The sequence below is a fragment of the Calonectris borealis genome, chromosome 6, assembly GCF_964195595.1.
Source record: "Calonectris borealis chromosome 6, bCalBor7.hap1.2, whole genome shotgun sequence".
Classification (NCBI taxonomy): Eukaryota; Metazoa; Chordata; class Aves; order Procellariiformes; family Procellariidae; genus Calonectris; species Calonectris borealis.
Genome location: NC_134317.1, coordinates 38,386,458 through 38,408,471, shown reverse-complemented (window position 1 = coordinate 38,408,471; position 22,014 = coordinate 38,386,458). Strand labels below are relative to the sequence as shown.

The following is a 22,014-nucleotide window of genomic DNA, read 5'->3' as shown; positions in this document are numbered from 1 at the left end:
CCTGCAGGAACCTACTGCTAAGGATCCAAGAACATTTCACCTTTGATAGTTCTGCTAAGTGCTTTAATAGTTTTATTTTACTTTGCTTCAACCCACACTGAAAACAGGGCAAAACATAGCAACTGGCAAGCAGGGAAATTAAATTTCAGAGCGAATATTCCTGTGACCACAGGAGGAGAAGAAACCAGCACAACTTAAACTAGAATGCTGCTATGATATAAATGGTGGCCTGTCTTTCCTCCCACCCACTCAAGTAGCCTGTGCAAAGCAGATCTGTCCAACAGCTTAGACCTCTCAGATTCAACTACATTGTCTCATGGTCGTGCTATTTCCATAACCTCAAGTCTATCCATAATCCACTCAGTCTTCTCACTTTCATTCTTATCTTCAGTGAGAAGCAAGGAAAGAAATAAGCTATACAAGATGTAGCAAACCAACTACCTCCACGAATGTGTGCACATGTGCACGCACATAGACACACAAGATGTACTTCTGTGCTGAAAGCCAAAGCAAGACTGGTTTGCACTGAAATCAAGATGGGCAATTTTAAACCAACTGATGTATCAGAACTTGGCAGATATGTGTCATTTTAATTTAAATCCCTCAAAGCTCTCTAGAATGCAAGACTGAAGGCAATAGCCCACGCACATTGTTATTGAGTCAAGCTTTCAGCTTTACAAAAAATAACCAGCATATTAGTTTAAGATTTAAAAGGAACAGGCTGGAATACAGTTCAAATAGTTACCCAAATGAGGCAAACTTCCCCTCCTCGCCCCAGTCTTAAACTTCAGATATAAAACCAACACCTGGTCCCACTGCGGGAAGCAAAGCAAGCATGTTGAACCCTAGTCTTAATAAATTCCCCATTCTATCCCTCTTGTTGCTTCCTTCCCCCAAACACAGATGTTTCTCAGTGCTCTCTTGCTAAGCCAACTGCATCTCAGCCAAAGAGATGAACATTTTATTACTTTATTTTTTCCCTCCAAATATGTGGTCATGTGCATGTGGACCTACATTATGTTCTGCTTATCCTTAGCAGTATCAGAAAACAACAAATCTCAGAGACAATTTAAAGTTGCTTTTTTAAAAAAATACACAGAGCTACAATATCAATTGTGCTGATTTTGAGGAAGTATGACAACTCCACAGTAAGTGGGCAAAGACAGCAGCAACCAACAAACATCTGCCTGGTGGCTTTGTGTTTTACTTGAATGTTGACAGATGTCACTTTGTGCATAGCCAGGAGTTACATAATTAATTAAAATCATAGCGTTCTCATCTGGAATGTCTCATCCTAAAACTCAAAAATTGGAATGGGCATAAGGAATCAACTACCCTGCCTGGCTGGCCACTCAGGTCAGGGTTGCTGCATGCTCTTGCAGCAGCTGGGAAAGCATGAGCAGCCCCTCTCCTTCAGCAGTGACATTGAATAAAAGGTTTCAAATCTTTTAGGGCATCATACATCCTCACAACTCAGCAGCACCAAAATCCACAATGTTTACAGGGAGAACAAGATCTCCAAAATTATAACATGGAGTGTATTAAAAACACACACTTTTAAAGGCCTGGTATGCTAATAATAATAAATTGTTGTTGAAAGAAATGAAACTACCTTAGATCTCTCAAGTATTCATGTGCATTTTTAAAAATAACACAGCATGCATAAATAGTTACAAAAAAATCCTTATTGTAATTAGTGGTTAAATAAATTGAAGATGATGAGATGTAATAACAACTTGGAATTAAATTTGGAAATGACACTAAAAGAGTAAGTCATATGAAAAGCAAATATATGCCAATTAGTGGCACTTTAATAGCATGACTATCCTGGGAAAGTAGTACATGTTATTAAATTTCTTAAAACCTCTTTCCAGAAAGAGTTAATTACATAGGCAACCGAATGCTTCCCCTGTCATTGCTCGTTGTTTTGAATATACATGCAACTAGCTTCCTTGAGATGCCCGTATTTCCAACTTTTTTCATGGCACCAACTTTATTGTTTGTTTGTGTTGCTGTAGGTATGAGGTTTATTTATCAGAACACAGACGTTTATAATAAATGGATACTGTTCAGCCAGAGGGAAAGATATGTCTAAAACCAAGGAAAACTAACAAAGAAAAAAGACCTGAAGTCTCCCATCCACGTAAACTGAACAATAGATGCTAACACACATGGTGAAGAAAGTCCTTATAGCTGACCAAGATACATTTGAGATTTTCATGCTAAGTTTTGAGAGTCAACAGATTTGGGTAAGCGCTTTGCAAGCAGAGAGATCTTGAAATTGTCATTGATGACAGAAAGAGATTTGACTCCTAACTTAGGAGTATCTAACATAAAAATCAACACAGCCTGCATAAAGTCCTGCCCATTCAGCTGTTGAAGAATGTGGGATACACACGTACTACATGTGCAAATGTACTACAAAATAAGAGTAAAATTCACAACTTCATAAGTTTGTTTGATGCAGTCATTTCAAAAAGATGGCATGCAGAAGCATAGCTAGTAAATATCCTAAAGGAAGCTTACACAGTAAGCAACCCGCCTTCCCACCCACCAGTTTCCCAAGGTTACCTTAAGCTCAGCGACCTGTGAAGAAATGTGCCACATCAGACTTTCACTGAGGAACTTCATGCCATATGGTCCCAGAAGTTCAGAAAGGGCTCTCATTTCTGAGAAATAAAACAAACTGTTCTACTTCAAACATTCCTTCCTCAGTTATTTGATGCTTATCATGTATCTAGCAATGGTGTTTTAATTGCAAAAATATTTTACCATGAAATATAACTTTAGCTATGAGAACTTGTATGGTAATAGAACTGAAGCAGCAGTCACCAACACATTATACTCCTACCTCTGTAGCTTAAACGCAACAACCCTGCTTTGACCAAAAATAGGAAAAGCGAGCTCTCTCAAGGTATAGAGGCAGCACGAATAAGTACTTAAAATACTACTGCAGGTTAACAAATGCTGTCTATAATAGAACACTCTAAGAGTTGCTGTTATTCCAATTACTCAAGCGTACGATAACTATCCCTCACAAACATTCAGTAGAAACATCGAAGTTTACCTGATATGTCAGAGTACTCCTCAGCATTAAATGTCAATTCATTTTCTGTAGGCAAATTCACAAATGCCTTCATGGCTGGAAAATAGGCTATGTGACCATTGCTGACTTGCCGTAGCAAAGTTTCCAAATACCTTATCAGAAAGGGAAAAACTTTTAGATGAAAAGACAAATGTTCATAGATATACTATACAGATAAAGTATACTTGTGTGACAAGGGACAGCATAGCCTATAGACTGAAGTTTTACTTTCACAGTTCAACCGATATTTGTATCTTACTCTACATCTCCCCCTTACAAAAAGTGAATTTCACAATAGGCAAACTTTAAAGTGCTTTTATCAGGTACTGGGAGAAGTAAACTTCTGAACTCAGAAAGTTAAGAAAATTTCAAACAAATCCACTTCTGCAATTCCAGAGTTTTAATTAAATAAAAATAATTAAAAAACTTGTAAAAAGTGTTCAGATAATTACTTACCAATTTGTATAGAGACTGGTAATGGTTGGCTCACCATGACTATCTAAATGCTGGGTTTGCTGAAGCAGAACATTGTTAAATACTCGTGTAATGTCGATCTGTACATAATTTTCTATTGACTGGAGGACTGTCATATAGGCTCTTACACTGGTTAACAGCTCCGAAGGCTTTGCAATCTCTTGTGTTGCTGGATTATACATAGTCATTCCAACAATTGACCTTTTAGGAAACAAAAAAAAAATTGGAAACAAATAAATTGCATTTATTAGTAAAATTAAACAAAGATGCAACTATAAAAATGATTTTATATTCAAAGCTTTTCTCTGAGTACTTTTCCAATCTGCAAGTATAAAACTCTAATCAATGAAAATACTATACCAGCACTTTTAAAAATAATTCTATATGACAAAGGCAACAATATTCATGGTTCCAGCAAAAATTTCACAAGACTAAGAATACCCACTAAGTATTTTTAAAATAAAGTTTCCCCCCCCCCCCCTACATAAGGGCAACCCACAATGAGGAAGACTTATATTACAACTACTTTGGTAAATAAATTAACATTAAAGTTTTTTAAAAGGCAAAACTTCCAGGAAATGCAAGAGCAATGATGTGTTAAAGTGTTCAAAGCATATTAACTAAGGCAAAAATTATTTGACCAAAGTTGCTGTCATAGTTTTAGTTTGAAATACCTGTTAAAAAAAACCAAACTATAATTAAGTATGAATCGAAAATACTCAAAGCAAAATTTCTATCTTGTGTTGCTTTGTGTAAGTATTTAAAGGCATACCTGATTATCTTGTGATATTAACTATGCCTACTGTATTTAAGTGCCTAAATTTTGCAAGACAGACCATACCATTTAATCTCTCTTCTTTCTGCCTCAGCTCACACAGGATTAAAAAAAATCTCAAAGTTATCTTGAAAGATCTCATCTCTTTTGCAATACAGATAGCTTTCCTAGAGCCTACCTTTTTTTTAAAATTACACTTTAACTGTTTTAAATAACTTTTCAAGAAAGTTATCAGAAGCTCTGCTTTCAACAGCTAATGCCTCTCAGCAATTATCTTGTAAGTAGATAAAAGGAAATATTTTTACATCATTTGGTAGGTAAGCTTCAGTTATATTTGTATATACAATTTTAAAAATTTGGGTATATGTTAAGTAAATAAATAGGAATCTTATTAATGAAAAACAAATCTCCCTTTAGCTAACACAGTGATTTCTATCTTTAATCAAAAAGTCAAGAAATTGCAGGACATCCTTTGATTTGTCCAAATTCTCACTATAAATAAAGCCAGGCTTCTAATAATTGCTGTCTCATACATCAGGCTAGCTTTCAAGCTAGATCAGAACTGCACAAAGGACTGTATATTCTCTTTTAACATAAATGAACTTTACCCAGTATCCCACTGAAAGCAGGCCCTCAAGCAAACTGTATCGGGAGTCCTTAAAGCAAACGAAGTACTCTTAGGAAACAAATACTTGTTGCAGTATTCATTTTAGGCTGTAACAGTCTGACTTTCAGAGCTAAGCTTTTGAGTGGTATGTACTTCTCAAAGGCAGAACAGCAACCAAAAAAAAAACACAAAAGAAAAATGGGTAGATCACTACCTTCATCAGAGGTGAACGGGATGAGTTATTCTGGAGGAGGACATCAGTTTATTTAAGTAACATTTTCGTTGTTGCTTGGAAATGTGAAAATAAGCCTATTTTCACAGGTTTACTTCTGAGACAGTCTCTCTTTTGTTTTAAAACCAATTCAAAATTGGTATTATTACAAGATTAAGTGGCATAATAATAAGCTCTAGTCCAATCACATATGAAACAGAGCAGGTTAAAACAGTAAACAAAAAACTGAAACACTAACACTTTATTTAAAGGTAACATGCAAACCTCGAAGAAATGCCACTCAAATATCTGAAAAACAATTATAAATTGAACATTTATTCTGTTTGGCTAACAAGTCTCATTTCTTTCATGAGGCAAGAAAAAGGAAAGTAGACTCTGAAAGCCACCTGCCTGTGGCTTCAGCCCCAATCCACAAGCCAACCCCCCCCAAATTAAAAAAAATAAGAAAATATGACCTGCACTGGCCTAGGTTCATAAACCTGAACATAACTTCATGACTCTAAGAAGTCAGCTGTAATCTTTACTTTTATGCCACCTTGTCTTACTTTAAAGATGGAGGGCTCCAGAGACTTATGTCTTGATGATTAAAAGTTTTATTAAGTCTTTATACCTTGTATGGAATACATAATCAGTACTCCTTGGCATTAAATACAACCAGGATAGCTGGCTGTTTTAATATGCAGTCCTCTCCAGAAGTTGCCATTTGCCTATTTCTGTAAACAACGATGGGAAGATCAAGGTAGAACAGACAGGAATATCAAGTGGCAATACCTTTTATTTTAAGAAAAAAGGTAATTAAAATATCTTTTCAATTGACTTTGTCAGGTCTTGAGTTCTGATTTTTAGATTTCCCTTTCAGCAAGCCAGTAAACTCAAACACTTGAAACAATCCAGCACTGTGCAAAAGAACGGTGGGAAGACAGTCTTTATAAATATCTAAAAATAGGCGTCACCAACTCCTACAAAATACAAAGGACTGGGAATGCAGGATCAGGCTGTCAAATTGGTGATATTCCTACAAAATACAAAGGACTAGGAATGCAGGATCAGGCTGTTAAATAGGCGATATTCATTTCAATACATTTTGTTTTAAAACAGGAACTAACAACTGTGTATGTCTGCACATACAACTTAATTGTCATTTTAGTCAGAATTTGACTTACCAGTTTCGCAATCCACCTTGAAAAACTAGTTTTATGTAGTAAGTATACAATAATTCCAACATCAAATCAGCAAAGACTTATCTTGTGTATGAATATGTCTAACTTTATAATATTTCTTACTTGGTAAAGCGGATTTCCAGGTGAGACGTTAAATATTCTCTTGGGGTAAACGTGTGTTCCCAAACCACCATGTTCGGTACGTAATTGATTGAGAAGCAGAGCTCAGAAAGTGCAGTGTGCAGTTTGTCCAGGCTTTAAGAACAGTCAACAAGAATTCAAGAAAAATATTTAATGTAACGTAAGTATGTATTATCATGGAAAGCACATGCTGGATGGAATGTGCCTCAAGAGCAGGTACAGCTCTAACTCTTCCTTTCATTATTTTTTTCCGCTTTGAGACATTTTTCTAGCTTATTTAAAAAACAGAATTTTGGGTAAGAACACATCCTACAACTGCATACTGATCTGCATCACACACAGTGATGCGAGAGATATGTACATATTTTTATATATACATATACATTTTTTTTTCCCCTCAAAAGAACAGTCTTTTAAGGTGGTTCTTTCCTAACTGAACTAAGCAACACAAGTAATGCTTGCCACCAGCCAGTACTAAAAACCTAAATATATTGGGGGAGGGAATCTTAAGCTACAAGCAAGTTCTTTTCCCTCAACTTCTCTAATCTTTACAGCTCTCTGATGTTTGGTTGTTGCATCTGTAGCAAAACCACTTCCCTTTCAGCAGTGTGTGTGTTTAGCCACTCCCAGCCACAACACTAAACATTTATTGTTTCCTTTTCTTAGCTTCCTTCCTCCTCATACTTTTATCACTCTACCATCTTGTCCTGTGACCTTTCCCAACAATTATCTTCTACCTTTTCCTCCCCTATCTTCTCTTATACCCCAAACTGTATTTATTAACCTTTGTTTTCTCTTTCAGGTGGGTTTTTTGGTTTTGTTTTTTATTTGCTGGTGCTTTCAATTCTTCTGCAGCCACTAACAAGGAAACCTTCCCCAGCTGGTACAGGCACTGGAGCCTCAACTCCACCCCAGCAGCTGAAGGCAGCAAACAGCCTTTCGGCAGCAAGAACTTCCAGCCCAGCCTCTACTTTCCCTAGTTAACAGTGTTAAAGCAAGGCAGAAGCGAAGATGTCACCCGCTCCTTGGACTTCCAGAACAATTCATATGGCTATACAGGAAACCTAGCTACAGCACAGGGATCCTTTCTGCTCAGGAAAGGAAACGGCCGAGGGGATAAATTCAAGAGATACACATTCCTATCGCTCTACTGAACAGAATTCAGTCTCTATACAACTACAGAAGCATCATATGCTCACAAACTACAAAGTCGTCATATTTACAGTCAGTTAAACTCACTCAGATAAATTAAGCAAGAAGCATTCAATATGTAACACACACGTTTTGACTTGGGATTCTAGGTGAAAGGAATAGAAGAGGCTTACTTTGTCACAACCAATCTGTTTTTCCTCATGCTTTCTACTCCTGGTTTCTCCCTTTCAGGTTCTCCTTTCTTTCCAGTCTGTTTTTTTGACTTCTTGTTCACTGCTTGACTGATGGTTTTGGCACAATGCTTTGGCAGCAACTAGTAGAAGATAAAAATAAGCCCCCCAAATAAAAATCCAACTTCTTAGCAGCCATGAAACACAAAGTAAGTTTATGGTCCAGGTGACTTCATCACACAAGTAACACATTCTTCCTTTGACTACTAGCTACACAATTCTAATATAAAAAGTTTTCCTCAAACCACCTTCCATTTTATAAACAGAAAACTTCCCCAAAACAGTGAAAAAAGGTGAACAGGAAATAAACCCATAAAAATTCAGGAAGTCGAACAACCTAGAAAATCTCAGAGGAGAATTAAAAGAATAGACACAACCACACTCACCTGATCACTCAGCGTACATTGTTCTGTGCAAATATCTGTGATAAGATTTCGAGCTTGCTTAGCCATTTCATCCAAGAACATGTTACACAAGGAAAGACTACGATCTCCAATGTGATGTCGCTGTTAGAGAGGAAAAAAGAGGAAGTCTCATTTTCAGTTTCCTGTTAGTCCTACAATATTCAAGACAATACACACACTGTACGGCAGTTAATGGTTCACTAAATCACAGAACTGGGGTACGAGAAATAATAAATTCGTTAGTCCTTAACAGTCTCAGCTCCAGGATATTTTTTTTTTTTGAAGCAACTTGAACCAGGAAATATTCAAAGTTAAAGCAGCATATTATAATTAAAAATATTTTGCTTACTGTATTTTGTAAAACATTTTCTGTAAAAGGAGGCAAAATAAATTTTAAAAAGTAGGTTTTCATGTTTAATTTTGGAGTGAATTTACTTTGAAGTGTCCAATACTCAAGGTGGCCGTGAATGTCCTCTTCATTAATTTGCACCAGTACTAAATCTAACAGGGGAAAAAAAGCATGCAACTGAAGCTATAGGGAAAGCACAGTGTCATTCACACCACTGAAAAAGTCAATAGCGAAGCTCTACTAAATTAATTTCTGGATTCAGTTCCTTTGTCTGGATCTGCACAAGCATAGCCTTCTGTCTCAATTAAATCCTTCTTTCACCACTAATGTTTATTTATTTTCTAGCAGCCACACTACCCCACACTGTACACAGTACAGCGAAGATTATTTTTCCAAAACGATAATAGTTAACAAGTCACACAATTCAGATACTGAACTCAAAGTTCTGCCAGCTGTGGCGAAATGTGCTTGCTGCAGCTGAATTTACAGTAACTAGTGTACAGTGGACTTGGGCTACTGATTCCTTAGTGTTACTGTAATTGTTCTGAAAGACATCTCTTGTCCTGAAGGGAAGCTTTCCTGGAAACTTTTTAGTGGTTGTCTAATATAAATAGAGTTTGCAGCTGTTTAAAGCAAAATATACAGGGAAAATAATGATACAGACATATATTGAGATGAAGTTTAGCAGAAGAGGATTTAATGTTTAAATAAGAAACACACACACACATAGTGCATATTTCAATAGATCTTATTCATCTAGTTGTTTCAGATGAGCACTGTTAAGAACGAAAACACACTTTCATGAGCACTACACAAAATTGGCCAAGTTAACCCCTGGAGTAATTCCAAAGTCAATGGACATACAGGAAATGTACTAAAGAATCTATTTCATTACAATAAAAATAGAAAGAATTTCCTCAGAATCAAACTACTTCCTTTAACAAAGAGTCCATTTCTCTAAGCAACATTCTGCATTTTTTAATTTCTAATTCTAACCAAAGAGGGCTTGCATTACCCAGTTCTTACCAAAACGAATGCTTGCATTATACTGTCTGTCACTTAGGATTTTTTTTTTTAATCTTACTGAAGAAACACTATTTATAACAAACCATACAGAACTCTCAACTCCCTATTTCCTTTTTCTAACTATGAGCTTATAAACCGTTTGAAAGAAACACTGTTGCTTGTAAATTTTAATAGGCATACGGGATTTACTAGCATCTAAGCCTGAACGACCCCAGAAAAGTCATCTAATCTTTGTACCTTAGTCTAATCCCTCTTTAAAGCAACGATGATAATACTTACTCACTTCAGAAAAGGATTTTGACATCTATTCTATCTACTTGAGATCTACTTCATTTGGGTGAAGAATCACGTAAGAAGGTATCTACTTGTTTTACTTCCCTTTTTACTACTCTCCTCCCTCGAATCTTACATTGCTATAACAAACACCTCCTTGCAGTGTTCAGCTCTAGTCCTCTCTACTTTAAACGAGAGATGAAAATAACTAAGACAATATATTTAAAAATTACCTCTTCTGGGCATAGTTCATGGGTGCAGCTCATAAAATGAGTACAAAGCAGTGGGAATGCAATTGAGTATCTTGACTGAGAGGGAAGCTCCAAACACTGCTGAAACATCTTCTCAAAAGCACGACTATAAAAACTGATCAGAAATAGACATTTAAATGGAATACCGACATAATTTTGCTGCAAATAAAGTCTACTTCACACGAATCAAATATGCTATTAGTGTCAGATTTGTAGTTATAACTTATACCAAAAATTGCATCATGCTTTCAAAGTTTGTTTTCTGCATTCACTTCTTGAGCATTTTATTTGCATATCTCTATTATTATTATTATTATTACCACCATATTTTTATTCTGATGTTTGCCACATAGGCACTGCAAAAACTTGCACCTTTTGCAAAAATGTATTAAGTAAGAATCTGCATATGACCCCAAATCAATTACATGACTGTTTGAAGAATCTCTCTGACAGATCTTCAGAAATACTTTTATCAAACTAATTCTGATGGAAAACAGAAATTCTAATTGATTCTCCCACTGGCTTATCTTCCTACAAAGTTTGCTATTTAAAAATTATACTTGCAAGGACAAGCCAAACAAATAATAAAAAGCGTCTACAGTCAGGTTAGTAACATACCAAAATATAGAAAGGTCTGAGGTTTCAACCAACATCTCCACCAAAGAATCTACCATTTTTGTGTGGAAAATGATTGTGTTCATCATTTTTCCTAGTTCTCTATGGTCTGCAAGACTAAGCGAAGCTTTAGAAACACTGGTGTAGGCCTGGAAAGACACAAGAAAAATTTTACATTATATCTACAGCTGCTTTTTTGCAAATTCCATCGCCCGATATAAAGGTTAAATACTGATTATGCTATGCGTAGGACACCTGTGTACTTAAAGACCGTGGATAGACTATTTTATCTTTCCACTATAGCTTAAGAAAAGCAAACTGCCTTTCAGTGAAGTCTCCAAATGTCATTTGAATATGACACCAATTCACATATAAACTGTTCCATTGTAGAACAAATGTATTGACAAAACACAAACACGCACCTGTGACCCTCCTTTAACAATCAGGTTTTGGAAAGCAAGAAAAAGAATGCCTATTTTGCAAATACCAAAATAGCATGTCTATCTAATCTTGATTTACAGTCTAAACAGTACTCCTCCCTTTATTAAGTCAATTGAAGATACTATTATTGCAACGCACAGAAGTGATCTCACTGAACATTATTTTCTCTCCGAACAGCCTCTGCCTTCCCTTGGCTGCACAGGCTGAATCACACTCCGTACAGTGCACAGCCGCCAGCAAACTGCTCATGTTCAACACATTCTATTTCTGAACTGTTATAAACACCCCAAAGAACGATTTGCAAAAAGTATGCAATGCAAAGTTACATCAAAATGTAGCAAATTATCTGCTTAAGTATTTGTTTGATTTTAAAAGTGTAGGTTATTCTTCGATAGCCTGTCATCCACTTGCAGTATGAAAGTAATCCAGAGGAGCAGTAATTTATTAAACATTTTGGTTTTAAGTTAGTCACTTTTGTCATGCATATTTACAAAGTCTTACCTGCAATCTAAACCAATCTAATCTCATTCCTCTGAAGTCAAATACCTCTCCATCTTCAACTGCACCAGGGAAAAATACAGAACATAAAACCTTTAGGAAAACAACTAAAAATTCAGATATACTGTATCACACCTTCTAAAAAACCCCAAAGTACTCAAGAATTACTTGCGTACCGAACCTCATGCTTTTACCTAAGAATTTCAACCCAGCACAGCCATACTAATAGGAATTAAAATATCTAGACGAAAATATGTGTAATATGCTTTCTAAATTAAAAGGTAGGATTACTTCCCAATAGCATTCTTCAAAAGCTCTATCTGTATAGAGCTGCCCTGGAAGGGGGACACACAACAAGAAGTCGATACCGTAACGAGAGAGAAACAAGGGAACAAATTCAGTTTGTGCAAGTTATCTGCTTCTACTGATTGCATGAAACAAAAAGTGATGAAGCTTTCCAGAGGAATCCACCATTCTGTTACCATTTTCCCAAGTTCATTTAAACTTACCTTGTTTCACGCTTAGTGAAGTCATTGTGTTTACAAAAGAGGACATGATGATTGATTCATCCTCTGGGCACACTGAAAGATTCTAAAATAAATGTTGTTGCTATTATTATTTCAAACTTGGCTTAAGAAACAATGTCAATACTCATGCCCAATTTATCAGCTCTACTCTGAAATGTACAAAAATTTACAAAAGGTAACTTAATCGATGGAATATTTCAAATAGTGCTATTTAACAACTTTCACTTTGTAATTCATTGGTTCATGACAAATACCTAGAAAAGCTTGCTTCCAAACCAACATCTGCTCGAAACAGGAAAATCTGTCAGTAAATGCGCCCACGCGTTTTCAGGCTGTAGTCATTTACAAAATGGACACCAAACATTTTCCTGTTATACAGCAGACATCAAACATTTTTCTGACCTCTACACGCACCTGATCTGCCTGCATAGAAATTTGGCCATGGCAGGATACAACAGAGCCCACATCAGCATCATTTTGCTTCCCACAAAACCCTCTCTCAACAGTTTTTTTACTAACAGATTTGAATGATTTATACCACCTGAAAGATGGGCTATCAAGTTTTCAAGTTTTAAAAAATGCAACTGTTCATGAAAAAGCAGTTTCAGCAACTGATAAGATCATGTTCCTATTAAATAATACAGTACAGAAGTTTCTCATAATTCCAGCTATAACCGACATACATTTGACCTGAAGGCTGAAAAAAATCCAAATTATCACTCAATCATTTGTCTAGTCTTGTGCTTGATACTTGTTATGAATTAATTACAACTAAAATTCAAGCCAATTCTTTTTTCCTCACTTCAGTTTGATCCTAAGGATTATCCTGTCTAAACACAGAACATTCATGCCACTTATACAGCATTTAGAAGTCATTCACTAAATCTAGGAAATCATTTCCCAGGAATCGACGACAAATCTCAAAAATATATCATTCTGTCACACTACCAAATCTGTTAACGTGTAAGTATATAGAGTTATAAGCAAGGATTACCACAGTGGTATGAACTGATATTTAAACTGTTCAAATAGTTCATTTAAATAAACAGTAAAGGATGTCAGTTCCGCCTTTGGGTAACTGATGTAATGCTTGAAGTGTGAACTTAATTTTTGAAAACAAGAAAGCTTACAATACAAATTTGTCAAGTTTGAGTAGCTGACCTAGTCACAAAATTTGGGCTCCATCTAGTGGTCACTAGGGAATAAAATCAAACCCCAAAGCCTATCATTTCTTTGTCAGCCTAAATAAGAAAAATAATTTCTACAATGCTCCTTCAGTGGCAGTACCCGTTTCATTGTCTCTAAACGTAACATTGTTCAGTAACATTTAAGTATATAGCCACCAAAAGTAAACTCTAAATCCCAGAATTCAACAGCAAGTTAAATTAATTTGCCTTATTCCATAATGTTCATCAAAATCCACAAACCAGGATGCATTTCATAAAAAGCCCTTTTTAAAGTTTGCATTTGAGAACCCAAAACCACAGTCTTGCCATACCTGAACAAGCTCATTTAAGACTACTGCATCAAAGCCAGAGAGATACTGTACATAGTATCTCTGCATCACAGGTCCATATTTTCGCACATGTGCTCTGAGCTCCTCCATGTAGAATATTAGCTCGGCTATGTGTCTAGGCAAGAAGACAAGGAAAAGCTTACAAATATGAAACACCCAAAATATTAAAACCAATTTTTGTCGGTGGAATGCTGCTCACGGGGGTTTCCTCCTATATCTTGCTTTTAAAAGTTTATTTTATTAATTATTTTATTTAAAAATTTATTATTAATAGGCAACTTCTGTATGAAAATATTTGTTCACGTTGTAAAATGAGTTTACATAGGTAATTTTCTCTGCAAGGTAAAATCCATTCAACAGGAAATAAATTAACAGGATGCCCTCATGGTAATCCTCAAAGGTCTGTATAACTATCCACTTATTTTTTGAAGAAGCCCTTCTATAATGCTCAATTTAAAAAAAAAAAAAATTCTCAAAAAGTGGTTAAATCTGAAAAATACAATTGTAATAACTGCTTTTCTGTTGGGTTGGTTTTGGTTTGTTTGTTTGTTTTTTAAAAACATGAGGATGATTAAATACTTGCACAGATTGTTTCAGAGAGGCTGCGGGACGTCCATCCCTAGCACGTAGTCCAGTAAAGAAACCCCAAGGTTTTCCTACTCCAACTGTAGAAATAGCCTTGTGATTGTCACTTGTTGTTTAAACTCCTGTGGTCAATACACAGACTTTCAGTTCCATCTTGTGTTCAATAATCTTGAGAACAACTCAAAGACAACTAGTGCCCTTCTGCCTATCCGTATTCATAAATCTCTTAAACCCATTTCTCATTTTTCCCTTCTGTTTATGATGACACTAAAGCTTTATTATATAAATAAACTCTACCTGATTTAAAAGACAGTGTTGCTACAATACAGGAGACATTCTACAAATCAACAAATCAAGCTTTCTGACAGTTTCCTTCCCCCCACACTGATTTGTTCAATGCAAATCAGTAACACTGAAGACACATGATAAAGCTTTTTTTTGTTGTGCTTTCTCTAAGGAAAAAAATGCATGAAACTTTTATAAAATATTTTTATTTTACAAACACATTTTCTAGAGAAAACAAACTTTCACTGATGTGCTTCAGTTTCTGGGATTCCCGGGTAAAGATTTTCTGAGCAGTCCCAACTCTTCCATATAGCCATCCTTTCCCAAGAGTCCCTTGCTTTCAAATGCATTTCATCTGTGAAATTCTCATAAATATTTAGGGTATCACACTAAAAATTCTTAACATACTTATCTATGAAATCATCTGCGCTCTTCTTTGGCATATTATCTGCATGACGAAGAAGCCAAATAATTTCATCACGAGCAAAGGATAATGCCATAAATACAAAAAGTGCCTGAAAAAGAAAAATCGTATATATCTATAAGCTTGTGAACAACAGTTGGACACCTTGTGCACACCAAGAGGCAACTGGGCTCTAAAACCAAAGAATCTTAAAACCTAAGTAGGTTTTCTCTCAAAGTGTGAGATTTTTTCCCCCCAAACAAACTAAATGTCGCATTATCACTGAGAAACGAAAAGTAAGATTGCATAAATGCAAAACTTAAGAACTGTAATTACCTTGGGACCCAACAGGCCTGGCTGATCAGAGAGGACAGTAGCCAGTTCTTTGAGTGCAGAACGTAAAAACTTGCGTCTCTCTCTATGCATTGAACCACTGCATCAAAAGAACAAACCGAAACATCATCACTAAGTGTTTTGCCAAACACTTAAGTCCAAGCATAGGCAGCTCATATCATACCAATTTCAATATCTCGAAGGATGTGCTTCAATTAAAATAGGCATCCCCATGACCAACGCTGTATATTCCTGAAGTACGATTAAATTTAAAACCCAAGTTCTCTGCCCCTGCTCTGTGATTTGCATTTGACTCCACTAAAACAGTTCTATTTAATTTGCATTCGCATTAAGTAATTAGACAAAAAGAAACTGGAGAGTAAACTAAATGCTTCCATCCTGAAAATTTGAAAAATAATCTATAACTTGGGAAGTTGAATTGATAACGGCATTAAGCAAATCCAGATTGAAAAGAACAATCAGTACATGATCCCATTTGAACAGGCACAACTAATTCAGGATTCAACAAATCCTGTTTATACATTCTTTATAACTTTGTTAAGAAAACCAACACTAAAATCTTGCAAGACACTTACGCATGTGAAACAGCAGCTTCTTTGCACTCTCTGATGTCATTAATACGCTTGTTGTAGCTGCAAGTGAAAAACAATCCAATACGGTAGTAAGTAGCACAATTTAGCAAGAGCTGAGCGGGACTTGCAGTGCCACAGCAAGCAGGGTACAGCAAAAAGCTCATGCAAGACTTATTTCCCCGATCAGAGCTAAATGCTAAAACTGGATACCCAAACCAAAAATACTCTCTAGTGAAGTGCTCCTAGTGCTCGCTGGTAGACTGCTCAACTTTGTTTCTGTCTGCATTTTTATACGATATATTGCAAAAACAGTGGCAGACATGCAATTTTCCAAGCAAACTCTGCATTCGTGACATCATTTCTCTTCACTAGATTAAGATTTGTGGGCGAGATCATTAGTTTTAACTTTTGTCATTTTAGAGACTGATTCACCAGACTTTTTCAGAACTGAGATAAAAAAAGGCATGATGGTTATGAAGTCGGGCTCCTGCAAGTGATGCATTAAAGAAATAGTCAAGATACTAAGAAAAAAATGTTTGTGTACTGACTATCCTGAAGCAGAACTTACATGAAGTAGAAGTAACATTTTCAAAACAGAAATGATACTTTAAGAGAGGTTCTGAAAGGAGAAAAAGAGAACGAAAACTTACCCTCGTATGTTTACAAACAAGTCTTCTGCAGCTTTGTGAATATGGAATACTTCATCTCGAAACAGAGCCAAGCAAGAGCTGCTTTGAAGTGCAAGTTTCCAAAGGTTCAAAGCTGTGGCATCACTGTTTAGGATTCCATGGCACAAAATAAATCCAACTTCAAAAGTTTACATTGATACGTTTCACAAACCCAATGCATAAAGAGAGCAAGAAAACAGTAAGATTATTATGCATTTTTCTTAAATAGTTCATTGGTAAACTGTTTAATGGATAACATAATTTTATATACAAAAAAATACCCCACGCTGTTCTAGTGGAGCTTACTTTTGTAACGTGAATTCCTTAATCCTGATACTACTCAGCTATGTTCATCAGAATTACTAAAACCCTCATTTTTATTCAAAGGGGAATAAATTGATGACAACTCCATTCCAGCATATGCTGAATTCTAACTTCACTGTATGTAGAAGTATGATACATACAAATGAGATTTAATCAAGTTCTTTAGAATCTAATTTGAATACAACAGCTTTTGTACAGTACAGAAAAGCAAGCAGTCTTTTAAATGTTAACTTTTTTTTAATACAACCACAAGCTGTTTCAGAAGATTCTACTCACAAATGATCCATTTTTCCATTGCATCCAGAGAGAGGTATTCACATGGCATCTGTTGAAAAAACAGTAATTTGTAGCAAACTAATTATACAAAAGACAATACATTTCATGAGAAGCACTTTTTAGAAAAAAGGTACAAATAAAGCCTTAAGCGCTTATGAATCATGGAAGACTGCTTCTGATTACTAACAGGGTATTTTTTCCTCCCTCTAGAAACTGAGGGTTTAAACATTAAACGAGCTTCCATATCCTCCAATACCTTGAACAAAACAGCGAACAATTTCTGACAAACGTTTAGCTTCAACAAACATTGTATTTAAGAATATTATAGAACTAAAGGCTTTTGATGTATACTAATCACAACCTGACAGCTATTAACACTTGAATTTTTTCAGAAAGATGATCATTCACATCACAAGTGAGGGAGCAAATGCGAACAGTAAAAATTTTTAAGGAAGTATCAGTTCTGATTTTCAGTCTGTTGGCCCGCAAACACCTGAGACAGTACACAGGATTCCTTCCTGCTGCACTGCAGAAGGTAACTTCTTCATCTTTTGATTATCAAATACTGGAAATGAAGGCATGAGCTAACCAACAGAAGCTCTAATTAATGCGAGAAAACTTTTACCCCCATACTAAAGTATTCAGCTCTCCCAACTAACCTATTTACTTCCCTGATTAAAAGCCACATAAAGATAATCAAATAGAAAATAAAACATCCCCGACATTATTTTATGGAAAACCCTGCTTAACTTTATCATATAATGCAAATTAAAAGGCCATACTGTGTCAGACTGTGCGGGATTAAGCATTGTACTGGGGGCACTGATGAGGCTCAGTAGTTGTGCGTTTCTCCACTGGTCAGCTGAGAGATTTCTTCGAGGATAGACCATCTGGAGTGAAATCAGAGCATCTGAAAGGGACTAAAAACAAGACCAATGATTAGTTTGAAGATGTCCTCAAGGCTCAGTCTTGAATAAATATCCAAGTTCTTTACTTCATGTTGTGAACTGTGTATTGACACTGCCATACTCCAAGCACAACAGACACTAAGTACTATTTTATCAGTAGTGCTGTTTTGTCAGCAATACTACTAACAATAATCAAAACATTTTACTGAACTAGTTCTGAAATTAACCTTGAGGTTAAAACCCACTGCATCTAGTTTATTTCACATACAAAAGACTATTCCAGGTTAAGGGAGGGATGAAGAGAAGCAGGAGGTTTTGATTTTTTTAATATTTTTTAATTAGAGTTATAAAACTCTGAGTTCAGAATGAGAGGACATGAAAAAAATCAATAGGGGACAACAAATCTGTCATGTACAACTGAAAGTTGTTCATTATTTATTCAAGCATCCCAATTACTGTGTTATTCCCTTCTCTGCCACTTCATTTAGCATGTCCTTCCCTCTTCACTAGCAACTTGTAATTATTTTGAGCAGATACTCTCTACAGGAGCATCTTCATAGCAGATTAAGCTTATCCAAGTAAGTGCTGTCCTACACCTTCTCCCTGTCTTTTGCATCAATACTGGTGCTTGTATGAGACCTCAGGGACCCAGGTCTAAGCGTTACGCCAGCAAAGAAGGTCACCCAGGCAAAAAAAAAGTCATCTGCTGAAGCTAATTTAAAGGACTAAACAACTGTCAGGTTTACTGGAAAGTAGTGAGATGATGGAAGGACAACTTAAGTGCGCAGTTCCATGAGAGTGTAACCTAAGTATTTGTTTCTATAGCATGGTGCCTGAAGGGATCCTTGACCCCAATTTATACCTCTAGCACAGAATAAGCAGAAGAGCAACAATTAGACTGAAAAATGGCTTTACAAAACATTTCAAGGGAAAGGATTGGTCCACTATTAAATAAAAAAGCATAAACAAAAATAATACTGAAAAGTGAAGCATCTTTGCTAAAAAGTGTACCAGAAAAGATTGATTGCAAATGAGATCCTTAGCCAAATAAGTCTTAACAAGACAGGAATTGTGCAGAAGAAAGTATAACAAAAATAAGATTACAGATTATTTAGACAAATGAGAAGTATTCAAAACTATTTCACCTCAGAGCACTTAAAGAAGTAGCTGAAAAACTCTGAACTTCTAGTGACTATCTTCAAAAGTTTAACAAAATTAAGAAAAATCTCAAGAGGACTAGAGAAGAAAACACAACCAGCATCTAGACTTCAAAACAGGGGAAAAAGAAACCCCAAACCTTAAAAATTTCAGGCAATAACTTAGTATTCAACTTAAACTCCTGCCAAAGATTCCAAAGTAAGTTGTTAGGCAATCAGGTTGCAAGCACCTAGAAAACAACACCTTTATAAATTACAGTTGGTCAGTACCCACCAAACAAATCTAGTTTCCTTTGACAGAGGAGCAAGCTTAGTGGACAAATGGGAAGTGATAAACAGGATATACATTGACTTTGGTGAGGCTTCTGTCACTTTTCCAAGGTATTCTCATATGAAAATACAGCCTAGATAAATCATCACAGAACTGCAGCACAACCAGCTGTGTAAGAATAAAAGCTTAAAAACATTTGTATAGAAAAGGCTGAAGGAATGGGGTTCATTTAACTTAGCGAAGTCAACCAAGCAGGGTACACAACGTCAGCTTTTGAGTACAGGAGATATTATTAAAGAGGCAGTGGCAATATTCAGCATCCCCAGTTTAAGGACAATCCAAAGCAAAAACCCTTAGGTTACAAAATAGATAAACACATTCATCTAGGATGGTAAACCAGCAAAACATAGAAACAGTAGGAATCTCCTTCATTTCAAGCTACAAACCAAAACAAAACACAGACGTAGCTATTCTCAGATGATCTACAACTGATTTTTAATCAATTTCTAATCCTTAAATATCCTAAAATATCCTAAATATCCTAAAATCCGTGAATAAAACAGAACCTTACCAAGGGGTCTTAGCATTCCTGTATTTCTACAGGTTCTGTTATTTAATAGGATATCAATCCCCAACCCCAGACATCCATTGTAAGTAAAATCTCCTGTAAAATTTATACCTAGTGGCTTTTGACCACACAAACTCTTGCATATTTACTTTTTTATCTCTGCTTCTCTCAATTAAGGTTACTGTGTTCCTGTGAAAAGTAGTTACATACTTTACTGTGAGGTACAAATTCCTCCATCATTTTCTTTAAAGGATTTTCATAATCCACAATCATCTGGCCAAGGCGTGGATATTCTCTGTCACTAAAAGCAACAACAAACAATTCACTCAGGTGTAGTTGTTATTATTATTATTAAACACACTTCCTACACAACATATTTTTACCTTGCTCCATGTGTCATTTCATGGGCATAGTTATACAATCCAATGATAGCCTTCCTTTCTTCAATTCGAGACAGCAGTATCATAAGAGTTGTGTAGGTTATAATCAAATCTAGGTAGTTCTTTGTTAAATCGAAGTTTACAGTCTAGAGATAAAAAACAGTAAATTACCATTCTAAAACTTTCAGAAACAAGTATGAAACTTTTTCCTTACCTTTCCACCAATTTTCAGCATTTTTTAGATACAATGGATTGTCTTGATCGAAGTTTTTGTTCTGGTTGCATACAGACTTCGTATAATCTTAATTTATTCACTCAAATCCCCAGAACTGTTGGTATTCATGAAAGCAAGCACGCAAATAAATCTTTCCAGGCTCAAGTGTCACAGGTTAGCTGACAGATAGGAAAACTTTTCTTGGATGTTACTAAGCAGTCACTAAGTGCCTTGGCCTGCGAATTATATTTTAATAAGACTCTGTAATGTAAAAACCTAGCATATATCCCACTGGCCTGGTAAGATCATTCCATAGAATATACACCTGCTCCGCTTTCATAGTATGAAACTAAGTAAGCCAAAATTTAGAATAATGACTAAAACTAGCAAGGTGACATTATGAACATTAGAAAAGAAAGCTGAAACCAAAAAGAAAAGGTGTTTGAGGTTTTGTTTTGGGGTTTTTTGGTGTTTGGTGGTTTTGTTTTTTGTTTGTTTGTTTGTTTTTTTAAATGTAACACTTTTAACTGCTTTTGTACTTGCTTTAGCCAACATCAGAAGTGACCTCCTCACATAAGGACAGCAGTAATATTCCTGTTTTGTAAGCCTACGTGGCTTAAGCATATAGATGACAGTAAACCTCTGAGAATAAACTTGCAGATACAATAAAGTAAAAATTACAGAAAGATTTGTATGTCTGGTAACAGACAATGCTGTTACTGCTATCTATAAATAGCCTGTTTAAAATGGTCTGTCTTCTGATTTCAAGCTATTTATAAAAGTTAGAGATCTGAAGATTACAGTATTTTTATTTCTCTTGCATTTATAACTAGAGATGTCATGTTTCTTGGGCTAACATAAACAAGTCCTTCTAATTCTCCACACAGGACTCTGATTAGAAACAATTTTAAGTGGCATTTGAAAGTTTAAATCCAGAAACTTACAATATCAAAGAAGACTTGGCAAACATCAATAGTGTTCAGCAGCTCACAAACATGGTCCTTGAAAAACAAAGGAATAACTTTAATTTAAAAGGATCTAAGTAAATGACTTTACTATCCTTAGTGACGGAGACTGATTTCATTTTTTTTAAAGAACAGAGCTACAAGTTCAGCTATTTCATTTTATGGTGTTACTCCATAAATAAAAAGACAGAAACCTGATGTGACAGAACAACTTACACATTTGCAATACCTTACCTTAAATTCCATAACATCAACAAAAGTGAAGTAGTATAATGCCAGGTTCTTGAGAATCTCTGATTTTTCTTTCTGGAGCTGAGCAAGCTGTTGC

At 35.7% G+C, this 22,014-nt stretch overlaps 1 protein-coding gene across 2 annotated transcripts in view; it reads right to left on the bottom strand.

Annotated features, from left to right (window-relative positions):
- Positions 1 to 22,014, bottom strand: part of NCKAP1 (NCK associated protein 1) — a 61,645-nt gene that overhangs the window by 16,433 nt on the left and 23,198 nt on the right. The window contains exons 3-23 of one of the 2 annotated variants that reach the window (XM_075153701.1): positions 21,921 to 22,013; positions 21,666 to 21,722; positions 20,511 to 20,653; positions 20,338 to 20,428; positions 18,006 to 18,143; positions 17,224 to 17,272; positions 16,606 to 16,762; positions 15,959 to 16,015; positions 15,366 to 15,462; positions 15,035 to 15,141; positions 13,739 to 13,871; positions 12,223 to 12,304; positions 11,717 to 11,775; positions 10,778 to 10,923; positions 10,142 to 10,274; positions 8,243 to 8,362; positions 7,800 to 7,939; positions 6,457 to 6,588; positions 3,542 to 3,760; positions 3,068 to 3,198; positions 2,572 to 2,669 (exon numbers count right to left, since the gene is read on the bottom strand). In XM_075153701.1, the coding sequence (XP_075009802.1) occupies positions 2,572 to 2,669; positions 3,068 to 3,198; positions 3,542 to 3,760; positions 6,457 to 6,588; positions 7,800 to 7,939; positions 8,243 to 8,362; positions 10,142 to 10,274; positions 10,778 to 10,923; positions 11,717 to 11,775; positions 12,223 to 12,304; positions 13,739 to 13,871; positions 15,035 to 15,141; positions 15,366 to 15,462; positions 15,959 to 16,015; positions 16,606 to 16,762; positions 17,224 to 17,272; positions 18,006 to 18,143; positions 20,338 to 20,428; positions 20,511 to 20,653; positions 21,666 to 21,722; positions 21,921 to 22,013 (2,382 nt within the window). The remainder of the gene's footprint in view (positions 1 to 2,571; positions 2,670 to 3,067; positions 3,199 to 3,541; positions 3,761 to 6,456; positions 6,589 to 7,799; positions 7,940 to 8,242; positions 8,363 to 10,141; positions 10,275 to 10,777; positions 10,924 to 11,716; positions 11,776 to 12,222; positions 12,305 to 13,738; positions 13,872 to 15,034; positions 15,142 to 15,365; positions 15,463 to 15,958; positions 16,016 to 16,605; positions 16,763 to 17,223; positions 17,273 to 18,005; positions 18,144 to 20,337; positions 20,429 to 20,510; positions 20,654 to 21,665; positions 21,723 to 21,920; position 22,014) is intronic. The other variant, XM_075153702.1, reaches the window with a different exon arrangement.